Below are 16623 nucleotides of genomic sequence, written 5' to 3' on the forward strand. Positions count from 1 at the left end.
GAAAACTGCCTCAGTTCTACTCTCAGATTGTTTTCCATTTTCTCCATCAGCTCTTCTGATACCCTGGAATGAAGAGGAGAAGAAAAGACTTTGTTCATGTTGCTTTATTCATCATGTAACCTTCAGTTTGTTCACACATCCCATCAGTAAAGTCTGGTAAATGACTCAGATTCACTTCATCCACACAATCAGTGTGTTTGAGCAGAATCTCAGCTCTGTCAAAGAAAAGAATGAAGCATCTCCTTATTGATTCTGATCAGGAGAATTACACTTTATAATCCCTCATAGTCCCTCATTTGGACAACAACACACAACAACATTTGCTCTGCCAAACAAATAAATGTGAATATAATTCTAGATTTCTTTCCAAAGTGAGAACAAAGTCTCTCCGATAAGGAAGGTCTGCTGCTTCTCTCTTCAGACCCATGCAGTGGAAGAGAAACAACAACATACAAATACATCAATCCAATATTCAACAAACATTTAGAGCTCAGACAAGTTTCCATTTTCATGCAGAGAAACAAAAGTCATCCTGAGCAGTGATGGCCTCCATGGCTAAACAGACACAGGAAGGAGCTCCAACATTTCCACAGCAGCTGATGAGAAGACGTCAAAGTCCCGCCCACAGTGTTTGATTGACAGGTGAAGAAATGCCCCAACAATCAGCTCTCAGCAACAAACATGAAGACAAAAGAAGTTTAAGGATTAAAACACAGAGTTTAACCCACTGTCCCTGAAAGGACTTCTGACTATTTCACTTTACAGAACTCAGCAGAGTCTCCAGAGAATAAACCAAAGTCCAGCATAGAGAGGCTGAGTGAATGTGGTCTGGACTCTGTGGAGGAGAGTCATGGTTTCAGAGATGCTGTAGAAGGACAGAATACCTGCACTGTGATCCAGGTACACTCCTACTCTGGAGGACCGAGGACCTGAGACGGAGTTTGACTGGTTGTACCAAATTTATAACTGTTTGTGTCACAATATAACGCCCAAGATTTGTCATTGAATCCAAATTAACATTCATCTGCCCTCCCTGCTCTGCTGATATTCTTGTATGCGACTGCTATAAAACTCCTCCCCCTCTCCACTCCACCTCCCAGTAACAACGTCCAGTCAGACTCTCTCTACTCAGGACCTGAAAACATCCAGTGAATCTGTCTGGGTGACTAGAATAAGACTGTTGTTGACTCACTCTTGTTACTTTTCTGTTCCCCTCAGATAATAACAGCTCTGTGTTTGCTGTGTTTGGATCCAGTGTGATTTCACATGAATATTTTAAGAACCCAGCTCTGGTCTTGGGTTCTGGTCCTGACAGTAAAACCTCCACCTCAGTCACTGTCTCTAAGACGTTTGTCCATGTCTCTGTCAGAACGTCCTGTAGTTTGTCTCTGACTTCTGACACAGCCGCTGTCACGTCCTCAAAGTAGCGCAGAGGACGGATGTTGATGCTGGATGAGTCTGTAGATTCACTGAGTGCTGACAGTGAGGGGTAGTTGTGTAGAAACTGGTGTGATCCTCTGTGTGAGAGCTGCTTCAGCTCAGCGTCTTTCCTCTTCAGCTCAGTGATCTCCTGCTCCAGCTTCTCCTGAAGCTCTTTGACTCGACTCACTTCAGTGTCCTGCTGGGATCTGAGCTGCCGCTTCACATCAGACCTTCTTTTCTCCATCAGACGGATCAGCTCGGTGAAGATCTTCTCACTGTCCTCCACTGCTTTATCAGCAGAGCCATTGATAGCCTCCACCTCCTGCTGAAGCACCTTCACATCTTTCTCTCTGTCCTGGATTCTCTGCTGATGTTTTGTCGACTCACCTCGAGCTCTCTCTGCCTCTCGGTCCTTTCTGCTGCAGCTGAGACTGTGTCGTGGCCTTTATGTTCATCCACAGCAGAGATAACAGATACTCTGCCGATCAGTACGGCAGAACATCTTCATCACCTCATCGTGACGAGAGCAGATGTTCTCCTGGAGCTTCTTGGAGGGCTCCACCAGCTTGTGTTTCTTTAACGGAGCAGCATCATAATGAGGCTGCAGGTGTTTCTCACAGTAAGAGCCAGACAGACCAGACAGGACTTGAGGGCTTTCAGTTTTCTCCCAGTGCAGACATCACAGGCCACATCTTCAGGTCCAGCATAGCAGTGATCAGCAGGAGCAGCTTGGAGTCCAGTCTTCTTCAGTTCCTCCACTAAAACTGCTAACATGGTGTTTTTCAGCAGGACAGGCCTCGGTGTGAAGGTCTGCCTGCACTGAGGGCTGGGATTTTCTTCTCCTCCTCTTCATCCCAGAAGCTTTTAATACAGTTCATGCAGTAGCTGTGTCCACAGGGAATAGCCACCGGATCCTTCAGTAGATCCAGACAGATGGAACAAGAGATGGTTTCCCGGTCCAGCTGAACTCCTTTCTGCGCCATTTCACCTCTCAGTGGCAACGACTGTCTGAGTTTCACTTTCTCAGAAGTGCAGCTAGTTTGAGCTCTGATCTGAACAGCATGTGTTTCTGCAGTGAACGGGGCCTGTCAGCTGCTGCACGTCAGCACATGTTGGTCACACCCATCTTCAAACTGTAGATCTGAAGGGGAGGGAACCAGGAAATATATGGACAGAGTGGAGCTCGCTGTGATTGGAGAGCAGGAAGCAGAGGGAGGGGTCATCAAGCTGCCGCTCATTCCAGGAAGAGGAGCGGCTCTGTGGATTCTTTGTTTCCTCATTTCCAGCGAAGCCTCAGCCAGTGTCCTTTGACTGGTTCAGACCAGGTGACAATAATCAGAGTAAAGTGTGATAAAATCCTTAAAGTGCTGTATAATCATGTTCTCACTTCCTTAATAAAGGAGGGCAAACTACATTTATCTGATGCTTTTATCCAAAGCGACTTACAATTGCTATACATGTCAGAGGTCGCAAGGGTTTAAGTGTCTTGCTCAGGGACACAATGGTGGATGGGTCACAGTGGGGGATTGAACCTGGGTCTCTCACACCAAAGACATATTCTTATCTGTTGCACCATCACCACCCACTAAAGTCAGTTAGAATCAGAAGCCAAACAACCACTAATAAAGGCGATCAGTTCAGCTTTTTGATTTGAAAGCATGCAGTCCTAGAATGTGTGGAAAAGGAGTCAGAGATGAGGACTCAATCACAGGTGCATCACAAGCTGCCATCTTCTCCCCTTTGTTTTGTCTTTGTAAAGCAGTGACTCCCACTTGAACTTCCTACAGCGTGCTGACGAGTGGCCCCGTTGGCCTTCTGTGAGGGGGACTCTGTAAAAGATGGCCCATATTTTAATCATGTAGTTTCTCTGCAGCAGTGCTGTGAGGAGAGTGTGTTTAATAATGGAGGTGAAAGCAAAGAACTGATCTTATCCAGCAACACACAACTCTCCTGATAAAGTTCAACCTTTGACCATCACTGGATCCCCTGGAGAAACTGTCAGCAGGTTAAAGATCTTGGAGCTGTGACTGATGGCCGCCTGAACTTCACACAGAGAGCTGACTGGATTTTTAAGGAAGCAAACAGAGATTGTATCTTTTAGCACTTTTAGTGCTTTGACACCATTTACCATGATGTGGGACACAATGCACTTTTACTATCAGCCTAAACACGTGTTGTGAGCTGAGGAGCTTTAACCTCCACTACATCCCTGGTTAGCAGGATGAAGGCGCCCTCTTGTGTTGTGCATCAGTTTCCACATTTCACTTGTTCACCTGCTGTGATGTTCACTGCAGGAAGACATGGAAACACTTCACTGAGCCTTTGGCAGCTTCAAACAGCATCAGTACCGTAGACGTTGTTAGGCCTATTTTAGGGTGGCTGAAGCTTCCCTAACATGGTACTCACAAAGAGAAGCAAGAATATTGATACATATTATAAAATAATACAAATATAATTAGTATTTATTTATAATGTAATCTCATTTCTTTCTGTTTTCTTTTTTTAAATCTGTCCTGCCCAGCAGCCTGGTATAGACTATGATGAGCTGGTTACCATATTGTGCCAGACAGACTTTACTTTAACAAGAGAGTATTAATATACTCATTCGTCTGTTTTTATATTTATTTAATTATGCACTGATTTGTCACCGGGCCGGACAGGGGGGCAGACATGGAGATGGGGGTGCAGAAACAGACAGCACAGAGAAAGGACAACACCTGCAAGAGAAGGGGGATGGAAGGTGGGGACAACAGGGAAAAGCTGTGGGAAACACCAATTGCAGAAAGCAACGAAACCTGCAATAGAACAGAGAGGGGGGCTTGGGGAGGAGAAAAACAACAACAAACAAATTCCCCCTGTGACCCATCCACCATTGTGTCCCTGAGCAAGACACTTAACCCATCGTTGCTCCAGAGGTGTGCGACCTCTGACATGTGTAGCAATTGTAAGTCGCTTTGGATAAAAGCGTCAGCTAAATGAATAAATGTAATAACAAATAATTTAAATAAGTAACTGAAAGAAAAGCATCAGGAATAATTCTACCAGGGACGACCTAAATTCTATATGTGAGACTGTGTGTCTGTGTGTGAATGTGTCTGTATGTGTGTGTGTACATGTGTGTGCGCATAAGCCTGTTAAAGAATGTAGTTGTTAGTGAGAGTGGGACTAACAATAGGGGTGGGAGAAGAAAAAAACCCAACCAACAGACGCCCCAAAAAATAAATAAATAAAAAAATAAAAACGACCATCCAAATGCCAGTTGACAACGCAATGCTGACGGAACGCAAGAAGCATAACCCGCGGAAGAGCAGCGCCCAACATAGAGCAGTGCCCCCCCCCCCCCCCCCCAACCCAGCACCCTACCGGCGCTCAGCGAACAACCAAAATGGCCAAATGCCACGCAATCATCAACACCAATGCACAAGTGACGAGCCCAACGTGTGCACTGCGCGAGCACGGCGACACCCAATGCCCGGCAGCCACCTGCGAATCCCGTGTGCGAGGTCGGACAAAACGGCAGAAACGCGCCGTACAGGTCACTGTGCACCCGCCATTAAAAGTCCGCCGTCCCCCCAACCGCCAGAAAAACTAAGGCCGCCCGAGCCAGCCGACATCCCCCATGCACAGCACGCCCCCAGGCCACCGTGCAACACCAGCCAATCCAGCAACGAGGCAAAATCAACCAGTTCAGCTGCAGGCCACCACCAACCCACCCACCCATCAAGGGCCGAGAACTCCAGGCGCAAGCCCAGAATAAACCGGAGCGCAGCCCTGCGCCGCACCCACATTGCAACATCCCCAGACCCCCACACACCCCCAAGGCAGGACAGCGCAGCCCCAACCCAAAGTCCAACAATCCCCTGCCGTCGCCAGGGCCCCTCCGGCAGCCCCACTGCCACCCCCCCACCTCAACGTTCCCACACAATCATGAGCACTCCGAGCACGACCAGGTTATCGGAGCTGGCACAACCCCCCCCCCCCCCCCCACAAGGGAGCAGGTCCGGAGCGGCAAGGACCCCGCCCAAGGACAGAACGGCCCAAGACCAAAGGGCCCAGACCCGAAGGTCCGCCCACACCCAGGAGGCAGTGCCACTCAGGCCAGGCCAAGCCAGAAGACCCCCACCCCCGCGCCCTTCCCTCCCTAGCAGCGAAGCATCCCACACACACACCCCCACCGTCCCCAAAGAAAAGAGACAGCAATCACCCCGTGACAGCAGCAACAGCCCCTCAGCCCTAGGAAGTCAGCAGATGCACACAGCCCCTAGGACCCACCTAGGGGCAGGAATCTCCCGGCACCCCACGACTCAATCCGACCACGATCCAGAGGGCCGCGATGCGACCACAAAACAACCATCGACACACCCCAAAGCACAATCCCTCCCCACACAGAATCCCCGTACAACCACAGCAACAGTACAACAGTAGCAGTGAATAATAGTGTTTTAGTAAATATTATTTCACACATCAAATCATCAAAAATCAAATCAAACTTTGTGTGAACTATAGCTATAGACTCTCATTCAGTTTGCACCTCGGACATGAGGTCACAGTTTAATCTTTTAACCATGGTGTGTATAAAGATGTTACAGGAACTGGTTCAATGCTTCTCTTAACCTGAGCACTACTTTTTGCTCTTTACTGTACAGCGTTCTTGGATTCCAACTTCCGGGCCTGCTCTCAGCCAACTCCGGGTGAACTTTATATCCATTTCCAAATCACTTGGAGTCGCTTTGCCATGTGTTGATACCACCCTCGGTACAGCAGTTCAGCTAGCTGGCTATAGTCATTCATTTGCAACCAGGATTCAGTTAAAAACATAAAATCTAGATTTGCAGACAAGATAAAATCATTTAAGATAAAAGTCTTACTTGAAAGTGATCTCACATTGAAGAGAGACATTTTAAATGAGTTTGTTCTGGGTGCTGGAGTTGGTGCAGTTGTCCTAATCCTTAAGAGATTACTAATATTTCTGTGTGGGATGTGCACATTTTGGTTTACTGGCCTATGCGTGATGATGACAGGAAGAAGTCTGTGAACAGCGCTGGGAGCAGACGGCTTTACATGCCAGCAGGTGGAGACAGTTGATCTGTTCAGTGAGCGGTGGTGTGTCCAGGTGTGCTGCATGAATGATTAGTCATTCACGTAAGTCATGTGTGGACCGCACCACATGCTGTATGTGAGCAGCTAACATTTCTGAGCCCCGTTTGTTTGGGTGAAGTCCGTCTGTCTTGAAAAGAGGCATTCTTTGCCAGAAAATATTAAAATTATCCACATAACACACACGATGAGCCCTGCAGGCGGACTGGAGCCAGTCGTGGAGGCCAAGGAGTCTACTGAAGCGGCCAGTACTGTGACCAACTGTGGGAATGGGACCAGAGATAAAAACGGACTTTCCACACTGCTTTAAAAAGTTAAAAAGACGGTTAAAATCTGACTTTGTCAGCTCAGACTGCCGAAGAGCTGTGTCATTTGTTCCCACATGGACTATCACTCTTGTGATGGAGGACAGGAGCGACGGCATCAGGTCCTGGAGTTTTTTTTAAATGTCAGCCGTGGTGGCACCGGGGAAGCAGTGAGTGGTAGCGTTAAAGAAACGGAGGTTTCTGGTTATGGAGTCACCAATTATTAGTGTGGTTGGGGAGAAAAGAGGACGAGGAGATGCCGGTTGTGGGGTTCCAGAGCAGGACTGAGCAGAATCTGCTTCAACACTGCGTGCGGACTGAGGATGGAGTGTGTGAGCTGTTGAGTGTTGTGTTGGAGTAGCAGTAACAGACCTGAGAGAAGGGCTACCCGACGGTGCAGGGTAGAGACGGCCTCTGGAGCATCTGAGCACAGCCTCCTTTAGGATCCTATGTCGGGAAGCGGAGGTTTTTGACCGGGATGACGGCCGCCAATCAGGCCCGGTGGCAGACCGGCGGCCCAGTGCAGGAGATGTAGCCAGTGGAGGAGATGCAACAGTGTCGGCAGGCACTGTGCGCCGAAAGAGATCCGTATCAGGGAGACTCGAAGCCGCAGGTGCATCCGCTGGATGGACCGGAGTGTCGTCAGACAAGGCTGCATAGCGGTTGGAGAGGCCGATGTGCGGAGGAGAGGCAGCCCCATCCGAGCCTCTCTTGCAGCCACGGACCACCACTTCAGCCCAGGTTGACTGATGCGTCGGAGTCAAGCAGGATGAAAGCCTGGGAAGGCTAGAGGGGTCCCAAAACACGGTGTCCTGGATGTTAGCGGTTGTGCTAAGAGAAACAATCTGTTTGGCTTGTACTGAAGCCACATCCATAAAGCCAGTCAGCAGGGAATCTTTCTCTTTGAGTTCCTCTGAAAGTCGTCGGATGTCTTCCATAAGGTCAGCAATCTTCTTGTTCGCTTTCTTAAGGAGTGAGCAGTCCTCATGGGGCAGAGTTATCTCGGCTAGCATAGTCACCGGAGCTTTGTTGCGATCAGTAGCGTTGATCGCGTTTTTACAGTCATCTAGCTTAAAATCCATGTCGGATGGCTAAAATCCTTAACCCACGTAAAACTTAAGTTAAATAAAAAGGATATATAAAATTTTTTTTTAAAAAAGAGTGGATTAAAACTGGATAAGAGTTCCGTTTAAGATGGAGCTTACGATAGGTGCCTACAGACGCCAACGCATGCGTAGAGTGCAGATTACGTCAGCAATTACGTCAGAGATCTTGTGACAAGATGATGCAAGTGATCTTGTCTTTAAGGCCCACCTCTGTAGTGTACAAAAACACAACTTTATGATTTTATTCTCTGGTTTTAATGAAACTGGACCAGATTTGATGGAGAAAATATTTGAATGTTACTGTAGCCGCTAACTACTGCTATCAGCAGTTCCTGCTAGCTACTGAGTTAGCCGTGCAGCTGATAATTCTGTCCGGACTGGAAACTTGGTGTTTACATACACTGAACAAAATTCTCTCTCTATATTATTCTCTATGTACACAAAAGGCCTATTTCTCTGAAATATTGGTCAGGCGGTAAATCACTGATCGATTATGTGTGAACTACTCAACTATGCATCAAAACAGATCCCTGACGCATCGCCGACGTCGACATCCACATCCAGCCAATGAGAGCAGGCAGCTACTTTTTACTCACCTCCAGCTCTTTGTAGCTCAGACGATCCCTGCAACCTGCGTGTGCTAATCCATTCTTTCACCCAGATTCTTTGTCTTTATAATTGCTATCTTTATAATAACAAACAACTGTTTCATGTGTAGGTTTGCGTTATTTCACGACAAAACATGGTTTGGAGACCAGCGTCCGGTGACACAGCTGTCAGCTCGTGTAGTGTTTGACCCCCTGTCCGATCAGTCACATAGTGTGAACGCCACAACGACTTCAAGATTCTCGTCACAAGACAGCAAGTTGTGTCGTGTGAACGGCACGGCCGACGCTGAAAGTTGTGTAGCCTGCACGAGCCTTTAGGCTGGCCACAATAAAAGGCCACTCCAAAATGTGCAGTTCCATCACACAGCACAACGCCACAGATGTTGCAAGTTTTGAGGGAGCGTGCAGTTGGCATGCTGACTGCAGGAATCTCCACCAGAGCTGTTGACCTTAAATTGAATGTTCATTTCTCTACCATAAGCCGTCTCTAAAAGCGTTTCAGAGAATTTGGCAGTACATCAAACCGGCATCACAACCGTAGACCATGTGTAACCAAAACCGGGCCCAGGACCTCCACATCCAGCATCTTCACCTACAAGATCAGCCACACAGTCGGTTTGCATAACCAAAGAATTTCTGCACAAACTGTCAGGAACCGTCTCAGGTCATTGAAGAGGAGTGGACCAGCACTCCACAGGCCACAATCAACAACCTGATCAACTCTATATGTAGTAGATGTGTTGCACTGGGTGAGGCGAATAGCGGTCACACCTGATACTGACTGATTTCCGGACCCCCCCCCCCCCCTCAAATACAGTGAAATTGCACATTTTGGAGTGGCCTTTTATTGTGGCCAGCCTAATGCCTTTTATTGTAAGTCGTGCAAAGACACGATGCTGCTGACAGAGTTTTTGATTTGGTATTTTTACTAAAATATTTTGTCTTGAGCAGAGATAACACTTAAAGCCTACACTTGTACTCTACATGTCGCCGTGTTTACTTTACGACGACTCCCAGTCTGTTTTCCGCCGCAGCAGTCGCTTTTAACTCCCGTGTTACATTCAGTCCCAGCTCGTTATTGGTCCATGCAAAATAAAATCTGCATCCTCTGCATTACTATATTCTTTCGCCAAATCTTCTGTAACTACAGAACAGACCATCTGCTTCATGTTTACACCGGTACGCACACGCCCAGTGTATGTGAACGGCCGCTAGATGCACGTTTTCAGTCGTTTTAACACAGACTGAGATGTAGTCTGACACGCAGTTAAAACGCTGCTGTAGATGGAGATCCTATCCATAGTGTGGATGGGGCCTGAGGCTTTCAGTATGTCAGTTCCATGTACTGAAATCTTTTTATTCCCCTATGCTAAGTTAAATACAGTTTTCCATCCTACTGCACCTCCTAAGTCTGTAATAAATCCTCTTTATTGACTAAGTGCACAAAGAAAATGTTCAACAAGTGGCAGAAAACTCATTTCTCTGTGACAAAGCTGTTTTAGTGACAGAGACTGACAAACGCTCTTCTGCTCTGAACATGAACTCTGTACTTTGTGGTGTTTCAGGAGGAAAACTGCCTCAGTTCTACTCTCAGATTAGTTTCACATTTTCTCCATCAGCTCTGTCTGATACCCTGGAATGAAGAGGAGAAGAAAAGACTTTGTTCATGTTGCTTTATTCATCATGTAAACCTTCAGTTTGTTCACACATCCCATCAGTAAAGTCTGGTAAATGACTCAGATTCACTTCATCCACACAATCAGTGTGTTTGAGCAGAATCTCAGCTCTGTCAAAGAAAAGAATGAAGCATCTCCTTATTGATTCTGATCAGGAGAATTACACTTTATAATCCCTCATAGTCCCTCATTTGGACAACAACAACAACATTTGCTCTGCCAAACAAATAAATGTGAATGTAATTCTAGATTTCTTTCCAAAGTGAGAACAAAGTCTCTCCGATAAAGGAAGGTCTGCTGCTTTCTCTCTTCAGACCCATGCAGTGGAAGAGAAACAACAACATACAAATACATCAATCCAAATATTCAACAAACATTTAGAGCTCAGACAAGTTTCCATTTTCATGCAGAGAAACAAAGTCATCCTGAGCAGTGATGGCCTCCATGGCTAAACAGACACAGGAAGGAGCTCCAACATTTCCACAGCAGCTGATGAGAAGACGTCAAAGTCCCGCCCACATGTTTGATTGACAGGTGAAGAAATGCCCCAACAATCAGCTCTCAGCAACAAACATGAAGACAAAAGAAGTTTAAGGATTAAAACACAGAGTTTAACCCACTGTCCCTGAAAGGACTTCTGACTATTTCACTTTACAGAACTCAGCAGAGTCTCCAGGAGAAAAAGGACGAAGTCCAGCATAGAGAGGCTGAGTGAATGTGGTCTGGACTCTGTGGAGGAGAGTCATGGTTTTAGAGATGCTGTAGAAGGACAGAATACCTGCACTGTGATCCAGGTACACTCCTACTCTGGAGGACCGAGGACCTGAGACGGGAGTTTGGACTTTGTTGTACCAAAATTTATAACTGTTGCTGTAAACAATGTAACGCCCAAGATTTGTCATTGTATCCAAATAAACATTCATCTGCCCTCCCTGCTCTGCTGATATTCTTGTATGCGACTGCTACACAAACTCCTCTCTCTCTCCACTCCACCTCCCAGTAACAACGTCCAGTCAGACTCTCTCTACTCAGGACCTGAGAATAATCAGCGAATCTGTCTGGGTGACTAGAATAAGACTGTTGTTGACTCACTCTTGTTACTTTTCTGTTCCCCTCAGATAATAACAGCCGTGTGTGTTTGCTGTGTTTGGATCCAGTGTGATTTCACATGAATATTTTAAGAATCCAGCTCTGGTCTTGGGCTCTGGTTCTGGTTCTGACAGTAAAACATCCACCTCAGTCACTGTCAGCGAGACGTTTGTCCATGTCTCTGTCAGAACGTCCTGTAGTTTGTCTCTGACTTCTGACACAGCCGCTGTCACGTCCTCAAAGTAGCGCAGAGGACGGATGTTGATGCTGGATGAGTCTGTAGATTCACTGAGTGCTGACAGTGAGGGGTAGTTGTGTAGAAACTGGGTGTGATCCTCTGTGTGTGAGAGCTGCTTCAGCTCAGCGTCTTTCCTCTTCAGCTCAGTGATCTCCTGCTCCAGCTTCTCCTGAAGCTCTTTGACTCGACTCACTTCAGTGTCCCGCTGGGATCTGAGCTGCCGCTTCACATCGGACCTTCTTTTCTCCATCAGACGGATCAGCTCGGTGAAGATCTTCTCACTGTCCTCCACTGCTTTATCAGCAGAGCCATTGATAGCCTCCAGCTGCTGCTGAAGCACCTTCACATCTTTCTCTCTGTCCTGGATTCTCTGCTGGATGTTTTGTCGACTCACCTCGAGCTCTCTCTGCCTCTCGGTCCTTTCTGCTGCAGCTGAGACTGTGTCGTGGCCTTTATGTTCATCCACAGAGCAGAGATAACAGATACTCTGCCGATCAGTACGGCAGAACATCTTCATCACCTCATCGTGACGAGAGCAGATGTTCTCCTGGAGCTTCTTGGAGGGCTCCACCAGCTTGTGTTTCTTTAACGGAGCAGCATCATAATGAGGCTGCAGGTGTTTCTCACAGTAAGAGGCCAGACAGACCAGACAGGACTTGAGGGCTTTCAGTTTTCTCCCAGTGCAGACATCACAGGCCACATCTTCAGGTCCAGCATAGCAGTGATCAGCAGGAGCAGCTTGGAGTCCAGTCTTCTTCAGTTCCTCCACTAAAACTGCTAACATGGTGTTTTTCAGCAGGACAGGCCTCGGTGTGAAGGTCTGCCTGCACTGAGGGCAGCTGGGGATTTTCTTCTCCTCCTCTTCATCCCAGAAGCTTTTAATACAGTTCATGCAGTAGCTGTGTCCACAGGGAATAGTCACCGGATTCTTCAGTAGATCCAGACAGATGGAACAAGAGATGGTTTCCCGGTCCAGCTGAACTCCTTTCTGCGCCATTTCACCTCTCAGTGGCAACGACTGTCTGAGTTTCACTTTCTCAGAAGTGCAGCTAGTTTGAGCTCTGATCTGAACAGCATGTGTTTCTGCAGTGAACGGGGCCTGTCAGCTGCTGCACGTCAGCACATGTTGGTCACACCCATCTTCAAACTGTAGATCTGAAGGGGAGGGAACCAGGAAATATATGGACAGAGTTGGAGAGCAGGAAGCAGAGGGAGGGGTCATCAAGCTGCCGCTCATTCCAGGAAGAGGAGCGGCTCTGTGGATTCTTTGTTCCCTCATTTCCAGCGAAGCCTCAGCCAGTGTCCTTTGACTGGTTCAGACCAGGTGACTGACAATAATCAGAGTAAAGTGTGATAAAATCCTTAAACTGCTGTATAATAACGTTCTCACTTCTTTGCAGCCTTAAAAAAGGAGGACAAACTACATTACATTTAGCTGACGCTTTCATCCAAAGCAACTTACAATTGCTATACATGTCAGAGGTCACACGCCTCTGGAGCAACGAGGGGGTTAAGTGTCTTGCTCAGGGACACAGTGGGGGGATTGAACCTGGGTCTCTCACACCAAAGACATAGTCTTATCTGTTGCGCCATCACCACCCACTAAAGTCAGTGATAATCAGAAGCCAAACAACCACTAATAAAGGCGATCAGTTCAGCTTTTTGATTTGAAAGCATGCAGTCCTAGAATGTGTGGAAAAGGAGTCAGAGATGAGGACTCTAATCACAGGTGCATCACAAGCTGCCATCTTCTCCCCTTTGTTGTTGTCTTTGTAAAGCAGTGACTCCCACTTGAACTTCCTACAGCGTGCTGACGATGTGGCCCCGGTTGGCCTTCTGTGTGAGGGGGACTCTGTAAAAGATGGCCCATATTTTAATCATGTAGTTTCTCTGCAGCAGTGCTGTGAGGAGAGTGTGTTTAATAAATGGAGGTGAAAGCAAAGAACTGATCTTATCCAGCAACACACAAGACTCTCCTGATAAAGTTCAACCTTTGACCATCACTGGATCCCCTGGAGAAACTGTCAGCAGGTTAAAGATCTTGGAGCTGTGACTGATGGCCGCCTGAACTTCACACAGAGAGCTACGAAAAGTTCTTCTTCAGCTGACTTGGATCGGCCATGCGGACATAATAAAGGACCCGTGCAACACCCACAGCCAAAGACATGTCCACCTCTCCACAATCACTTTGTGCCCATCCATCTGGTCATTAACCTCAGTGCAGCCACTCAGGGGCTTCGTCACTGCTGCTCAGGATGATGTGGCTGTCGGGCTCAGTGGATCCTGAAACAGTTGAGACTCACAGCTGTCACGGTGGGTTATGCAGGACAATGGGGATCCAAACACAGATGGAACAGGCAGACTGGTGCAGTTCAGGGATTTATTTTACATGAGTGAGTTTACAGAAGTGGCCTTGAACAGAGGAAGTGATCTGGTATATGTGGTGAGTGGCTGATGAGGGAATGAGTTGTAGGTGAGGAGTAGGCCAGGTAACTGCAGGGCAGATGAAGTGGGAACAGGTGGGCGGGGCAGTCAGGTGGCAGGGAAAGGAGTAAAAGTCCGAGGGCCTCTGGTGGACAGCTTCAGGATGGCAGGTCTGGGGAGTTGATGGAAAGAAGATGAGAGACAGGACAGATAGAGAGAGTAATGCCCTCTGAAGTCCACCGGCTGTTCTGCCTCCACTTTTGCCAGTTTATGAAGTTGTATGGTCCCAGTTACTTTAGCAGCTAACTAACTTACTGCTATTAGCAGCTAATGCTAGCTACTCTGTTAGCCGTGCAGCTAGCCATCCGATTGCTGATTCTAAGTATATTTGTATATTTGTAATGTGCACATTTGTTCTAGTTAAATATGGCTGTCTCTGATACAGCTGTCATTACCATCACTCATCTGTTAGAGAGAAATCACGTTTCACTACAGGTGGTTACTATGGAAACAAGAGGTGTCAGGGTCACATGACCAGACATGGCGGAGGAATGACGTTTATTAGGCTGCATTCTGGTCAGAGATTTCAGATGTTGGACCTGGAATCTGCCGGAGCCGCTCTCCCAGTTTGGGGGTCACAGCCCCCAGCCCTTCGATTAACCCTGGCGCCACTGTTGATTTTACTCTCCACATCTTGTCAAGCTCTTCTTTCAGCCCTTGGTATTTTTCGAGCTTCTCATGCCCATACTCGTGGCAGATGTTCCTGTCCACTATGCCATGTCTCAGGGTGCTGGATTTGGGGTGAAACCCTCCGTGCATTGTGAGGAGCTTCCTTGTCTTGATGTCAGTGGCCTCCATCTCCTCCTTTGGCCAGTTTATTATACCAGCAGGGTATCTGATGACTGGCAGGGCGTGTGTGTTGATGGCTCAGATCTTGTCTTCCCCTTCAGCTGACTTTTCAAGACCTGCCTTACTCTGTGTAGGTATTTCACTGTGGCTGATTTCCTTGCTGCCTCCTCATGGTTTCCTTTTGCCTGGGGGACCCCGAGGAACAGGAAACCATCTGCCTCGACCGGTTGGGGTGAAGGAGAGAGAGAGAGAGAGAGAGAGAGAGAGAGAGAGAGAGAGAGAGAGAGAGAGCACAAACACACACGCTTAATGTTTTATTGTTTTATTTCTTTATTTCATTTTTAATATGTTTTTTTTTTAACACAAACACACGCGCTTACTGTTTTATTTATTTAAATACATTTTTAATATTTCTTTATTTTCCTCTTTTTTTTTAAACACAAACGCACATACACTTTGATTACTTTACGCTTTAATTGTTTAATGAAATGTATGGGGCTGATTGTTCTTATGTTGTGTATATATGATGCTTTGGCAATGTTGTTATTACATTCATGCCAATAAAGCTAATTTGAATTAGAGAGAGAGAGAGAGAGAGAGAGAGAGGGAGGGGCAGCCTACACAATATTCCACACAGAGGTACAGACAGTAAAGGTGATGTTGCTATAGACTGAATGAAAAATGGTACAGATATTTATAGTAGTGTTAATGATAATAATCGTAATGTTAATGATTATAATAACAATAATAACAATAGGACTAGTAACAATAGTCGTTGCAGCAGAGGGTGTCGAGCAGGAACACGGGGGCAGCAGGTGACCCGCAACCACAGATCCAGACTCCACAGCTCCAGAGCCAGAACCCTTCCCGGCAAACAAGCCTATCCGACATTGCCATTCACTCCACAGACTCACTCAGGTTAAATCTCAAAAGGGGCAAAACAGACCAGTTCGGCCTTTCTCACTCCTACGCCCTTTCGAACCGATCCTAAACCACATCTACCGCAGACTACACTTCCATACCTCCCCGCAAGACCCACTGTTCACCACCGAATCAGGCGCAGTCGCTACACGATTCTGGATCCATCACCATCTCCGCCTAGTCCTCTCCAAGTCTGGCATTTCTCCGGAGCTATACTCCGGACACTCCTTCCGCATCGGAGCTGCTTCCTCCGCTGCCAGCCAAGGCATTCCGGACCACACCATAAAAATCCTCGGCCGATGGTCCTCCCACGCATACCTCAGTTACATCCACAACGATCTCCACGACATCCAACGAGCCCATCACAGCCTGGCGCAATATCTTGGGAGGGACGAGCCATCAGCTGCTCCACAAGCTAGCCTCTATAGAGACGAGCCCCCACCCTCGACCCCTGGGTTCTCAGTAGCACTATACGACCCTCTCTCATCCACCTTCCCTCGACCGCTTTCATCCCTTCCCCCTTGACCCCTTGAAGGGCAGAAACTCACTGACAAACGCTCTTCTGCTCTGAACATGAACTCTGTACTTTATGGTGTTTCAGGAGGAAAACTGCCTCAGTTCTACTCTCAGATTAGTTTCACATTTTCTCCGTCAGCTCTGTCTGATACCCTGGAATGAAGAGGAGAAGAAAAGACTTTGTTCATGTTGCTTTATTCATCATGTAAACCTTCAGTTTGTTCACACATCCCATCAGTAAAGTCTGGTAAATGACTCAGATTCACTTCATCCACACAATCAGTGTGTTTGAGCAGAATCTCAGCTCTGTCAAAGAAAAGAATGAAGCATCTCCTTATTGATTCTGATCAGGAGAATTACACTTTATAATCC

At 47.2% G+C, this 16623-nt stretch overlaps 1 protein-coding gene and 1 pseudogene across 1 annotated transcript; both read right to left on the reverse strand.

Moving 5' to 3' along the window:
* Positions 1–795: 795 nt before the first annotated feature.
* LOC119903818 (tripartite motif-containing protein 16-like) lies at positions 796–2050 on the reverse strand. Its single transcript, XM_038720059.1, has one exon. It carries the CDS (start codon positions 1664–1666, stop codon positions 1064–1066), a length of 603 nt encoding a protein of 200 aa, XP_038575987.1. The 5' UTR covers positions 1667–2050; the 3' UTR covers positions 796–1063.
* Positions 2051–10194: 8144 nt separating this feature from the next.
* Positions 10195–12657, reverse strand: LOC119903806 (annotated as a pseudogene).
* Positions 12658–16623: the final 3966 nt, after the last annotated feature.

Source organism: Micropterus salmoides, unplaced genomic scaffold, assembly GCF_014851395.1.
Source record: "Micropterus salmoides isolate LMB-PRFRI ecotype aquatic unplaced genomic scaffold, ASM1485139v1 Ms_hic_scaffold_15, whole genome shotgun sequence".
NCBI lineage: Eukaryota > Metazoa > Chordata > Actinopteri > Centrarchiformes > Centrarchidae > Micropterus > Micropterus salmoides.

Coding starts and splice junctions, on each gene's coding strand:
- LOC119903818 (XM_038720059.1), bottom strand. CDS start 1,666: ATGGAGAAAAGAAGGTCTGATGTGAAGCGGCAGCTCAGATCCCAGCAG.